Raw genomic sequence first — 5,000 nt, forward strand, 5'->3', positions numbered from 1 at the left:
AGCAGGAGAGAGGATTGGAGGGAAGCTGTGGGAAAGAGGGATGAAAACACAGAATGACGAAGCGGCGAGGAGGAGAAAAGGGGGACGAGAGGTGGCTGGGGGAGAGGAGGAGGGGAGGAGAGAGGGGGGGTGGTGAGCAGAACAGAGGAGTGGAGTGCTGCTGAGTGTCGGGGGGGCAGGAAGGTGGGCGATGTGGAGCGTTTCGAGCAGCGTTGTGTCTAGACGGTATTTATGATCCACGTGTCTGCCGCCGCCGCCGCCGCGGCAACCAGCCAGCGGCCGCGGCAAGATGGCATGCTCCCCTCTAGTGAAACCATTCTCTCTGTGGCCAGCACCTGCTTCATCTCTGTCCCTCTCTCACTCACTCACTCTGTCTATCCCTCCATCACTCACTCTGTCTCTCCCTCCATCACTCACTCTGTCTCTCCCTCCATCACTCACTCTCTCCATTTCCCACTATGTCCCTTTCTCCGTCTCTCACTCTGTGTTTTTTTGTGGGTCTCCATGGCTCTCCGTCTCTCACTCTGTCCCTCTCTCGCTCTGTGTCTCCCTCCATCACTCACTCTCTCCATTTCTCACTGTTTCTCGCTCTATCTCTCACTCTGTAACTCTGTTCGTCTCTCCATCTCTCACTCTGTCCCACTCTCCGTCTCTCACTCTGTCCCTCTCTCACTCTGTTCTTCTCTCCATCTCACAATCTGTCCCTCTCTCACTCTGTCCCACTCTCCATCTCTCACTGTCCCTCTCTCACTCTGTCCCTCCCTCCATCACTAAATCTGTCTCTCCCTCCATCACTCACTCTGTCCCTCCCTCCATTCTCTCACTCTGTCCCTCCATCCAGCTCTCACTCAGTCTTTACCTCCATCTCTCATTATCTCCCTCCATCCATCTCTCATTCTTTCCATCTCTCAAGCTGTCCCTCCCTCCATCTCTCACTCTCTCCATCTCTCACTCTGTCACTCTCTCAATCTGTCCCTCTCTCCATCCCTCACTCTGTCCCTATCTCCATCTCTCACTCTGTCCCTCCAGCCATATCTCACTCTCTCCATCTCTCACTCTGTCCCTCTCTACATCTCTCACTCTGTCCCTCTCTACATCTCTCACTCTGTCCCTCTCTCCATCTCTCACTTTCTCCATCTCTCACTCTGTCCCTCTCTCACTCTGTCCCTCCCACCATATCTCACTTTCTCCATCTCTCACTCTGTCCCTCTCTCCATCTCTCACTCTGTCCCTCTCTACATCTCTCACTCTGTCCCTCTCTACATCTCTCACTCTGTCCCTCTCTCCATCTCTCACTTTCTCCATCTCTCACTCTGTCCCATCTCCATCTCTCACTCTGTCTCTCCCTCCATCACTCACTTTCTCCATTTCTTACTATGTTTCTCTCTATCTCTCACTCTGTCTCTCCCTCCATCTCTCATTTTGTCATTCTCTCACTCTGTCCCTCCATCCATCTCTCTCTCTCTCTGACATTCTCTCACTCTGTCCCTCCATCCAGCTCTCTCTCTGACATTCTCTCACTCTGTCCCTCCATCCAGCTCTCTCTCTGACATTCTCTCACTCTGTCCCTCCCTCCATCACTAAATCTGTCTCTCCCTCCATCACTCACTCTGTCCCTCCCTCCATTCTCTCACTCTGTCCCTCCATCCAGCTCTCACTCAGTCTTTCCCTCCATTTCTCATTATCTCCCTCCATCCATCTCTCATTCTTTCCATCGTTCAAGCTGTCCCTCCCTCCTTCTCTCACTCTCTCCATCTCTTAATCTCCCTCTCTGTCACTCTCTCAATCTGTCCCTCTCTCCATCTCTCACTCTGTCCCTCTCTCTTTTTGGGTCTTTGTCTCTCGGCCAGTCAAACTGCTGGCAAATCTGGCCTTTTCACTCCCTCACTGGCAAATTCTCATTATTTCTTTATTTTATCACTCTTTCTATCTCCCTTTCCATCATTATCCCTCTTTCTACCGCTCTCTCATTTTCCCACAGTATCACACTTTACTGCCCCTCTAATCTATTTCATCATATCTCTCCATCTCTTTCTGTCACTCCACCTATGTCTCTGTCTCTCTCTCTCTCTCTCTCTCTCTCTCTCTCTCTCTCTCTCTCTCTCTCTCTCTCTCTCTCTCTCTCTCTCTGTCTCTGTCTCTGTCTCTCTCTCTCTCTCTCTCTCTCTCTCTCTCTCTCTCTCTCTCTCTCTCTCTCTCTCTCTCACAGAATCTCTCTCAGAATCTCTCTGTCTCTCCCCCAGTCTACATCTCCCAGACATCAAGCAGGAGGAAGAAATAAAGAAAGAAAGAAGAAAGGGGAGAGAGGAATATGCGAGGGCTCAGCGAGTGACACTCGTGGCTGGTCCCCGCCTCGCCACCGCCTCTCACATTAACATGCGCTCTAGACAGCTAAATATTTTAAGTGCCCCGACGTCGGGCCGGGCTCTACCCACTGGAAGCCCCTCCAACACAAGCTCCTTACACACACACACACACACGCACACGCACACACGCACACGCACACGCACACACACACACACACACACACACACACGCACACACACACACACACACAAACACACCAAACAGACATACAGCCATAAGCTCCTAATACACACACATACACAGGTCTGATGCTTCAGAATGAATCGAGAGGGAGGCTATGGGAGTGTGTGTCTGTATGGGGGGGGTTAACAATGACAGTAAAAAAACGATATATAGAGAGAGAGGGCCACTGGGGGAACGAGAGCGTGAAGGAGATGGAGAGGGAAAGAGAGAGAGAGAAAGAGACAGAGGGAAAGAGAGACAGAAGGGTGCTAATGGATTGTAAGGAGCGTAAAAATTGAAGATTAAAATGATGCAAAACAGGGATGTCATCAAATATAATGTGTGTGTGAGCGTGTGTGTGTGTGCGCGCGCCTGCGTTTGAGTGCGTGTGTGTGTGTGGACGTGGGTATGTTCTTGTGTGTGTGTGTAGAGATGAAAAGGCATGTGTGTTTGTGTGTGGTGCGTAGATATGTATGTGTGTGTCTGTGTTGTTTGTAGATATGTTTGTGTGTCTGTTTGTGTGTTTAGAGGTTAGGATTGGATGGTCGTGGTGAGGAAGCGAGAGAGGGAGGCAAGAGGAAAGGACATAAGAAAGTGAAGAGAAGGTGAAGAAATCACCAGACAGACGAGCAGACACACGCACACCTCCTCACACACACACACACACACCTCCTCACACACACACACACCTCCTCACACACAGGCGAATGAAAGTGGTGCAGTCAGTTTTCTTTTTGCTCCTAAAAGTTTTTGAAAGAGAACGCCGCAGCACATCAAAGTGTCCTGGCAGACAGCCACTAGTGTCCTTCAGCCTCTCTCTCTCCCTTTCTTACGCTACCCCTCTCGTCCATTCTCTCTCTCCCACAATCTCCCTTTTTCCTCCGTGTTTATTCCTGCCGGTCCATCTCTGTCTCTCACTCCCTCTCTGTGTTTACGTCTCCCTGTCTCGCTCTCTCTCCTACTATGTTTCGCTATCACTATGGTAGAAATGTGACCGTGTGTTACCATGTGTGTTAGCGTGTGTGTGTTACCATGCATGTTCGTGTGTGTGCGTTATCATGCGTGTTAGTGTGTTTGACCATGTGTGTTAGCGTGTGTGTGCTACCATATGTGTAGGCATGTTTGGGTTACCATGTGTGTGAGCGTGTTTCCATTTCCATGCTTGTTAATTTCTGTGTGTTACCATTTGTGCTTGTGAGGTATAACCATGTGTCTGGGCATGTGTCTGCGTTGCCATGTGTGTGAGCCTGTGTGTGTTGGCATCTACGAAAAGCAGGACAGTAGAAACTCAAATAGAACATCACAGATCCAGGACAGGAAGGGGTCAAAGGTGAGGAGCGTCTATGGATAAAACAGGGTATCGATTCAATTCACCCAAAGTTTTTCCTCGGTTTTCCTTAGCTGCCTTTAGGGTCCAAAACTCGCTTTTAGAATGTTGTCTTTGTACCTGCCAGGGTGGAAAATCCACCGGCCAAACTATTGTTTCAGTGTGTAACCTCACTCTATCACTCTCACTCTATCACTCTCTCTCTCTCTTTCCCACTCTTTCTCTCTCCAAACTATTGTTTCAGTGTGTAACCTCACTCTATCAGTCTCCCTCTATCACTCTCTCTCTCTTTCCCACTCTTTCTCTCTCCAAACTATTGTTTCAGTGTGTTACCTGAAGTGTATCACCAGCCCAACAGCAAGTTCTCACCATCATGGCTGGTGTTCACATTTTGCTCCGTGCCTTCCTTGATTCTGCCCCCATGCGGGGCAGGGCCTGAGGGGTGCGTTCAGTACTCACAGCTGAAGATGCCCGGTGGGGGGTGCTGGGTGACCACCGGGCAGTTCTCCTCATCGCTGTTGTCTCCGCAGTTGTTGAGCTGGTTGCAGATCAGCGAGCCCAGGCGCAGACAGTTACCATTGCTGCATTGGAACTTGCACTCTGCATGTCGGGGGAGAGAGAGAGGGACAGAGGGACGGTCAGGCGCACGGACAGAAGACAGGAGCCACCGTGTTTCGACGGCTCGCACGTTAACGGGAGCTCTCCCTGTTCCGTGTCCTCGGGGGGTAGAAGGAGCAGAGCACCGAGTCCAGAGCAGTGGATACGGTACAAGTAAGGGTCCTTTGTGCTTACAGTGTTCAGACACAACGGCCTAAGGGGTGTCTAAGAACAAAGTGTACAAAAACATCAGACTCCAATCTAATTTCATACAACATCTCGTCTTAGTCATGAGGCCCTGTGTGTTGTCTCGCCTCCGTGGAGTGTAAGGTCAGGCAGAACTTTTTTGTTTTTCTGGTTTTCGTGTTTTGGTCATTTCCTGCGGCAAACTCGACGGTGAAAGTGCTGTAAATGCACTTCACCGAGAAATGAGGGCAGATTAAAAAACGACACACCCCCGCAAAAACACATACACACACGCACGCACGCACGCACCCACCCACCCACCCACCCACCCCCACACACACACACACACGCACACACACAC

At 50.4% G+C, this 5,000-nt stretch overlaps 1 protein-coding gene across 1 annotated transcript in view; it reads right to left on the reverse strand.

Moving 5' to 3' along the window:
* Positions 1–5,000, reverse strand: part of LOC132467530 (low-density lipoprotein receptor class A domain-containing protein 4-like) — a 63,100-nt gene that overhangs the window by 775 nt on the left and 57,325 nt on the right. Inside the window, 1 exon segment of the mRNA XM_060064862.1 lies at positions 4,308–4,456. Coding sequence (XP_059920845.1) covers positions 4,308–4,456 — 149 coding nt within the window.

The sequence above is a fragment of the Gadus macrocephalus genome, chromosome 11 (genome assembly GCF_031168955.1).
Source record: "Gadus macrocephalus chromosome 11, ASM3116895v1".
Classification (NCBI taxonomy): Eukaryota; Metazoa; Chordata; class Actinopteri; order Gadiformes; family Gadidae; genus Gadus; species Gadus macrocephalus.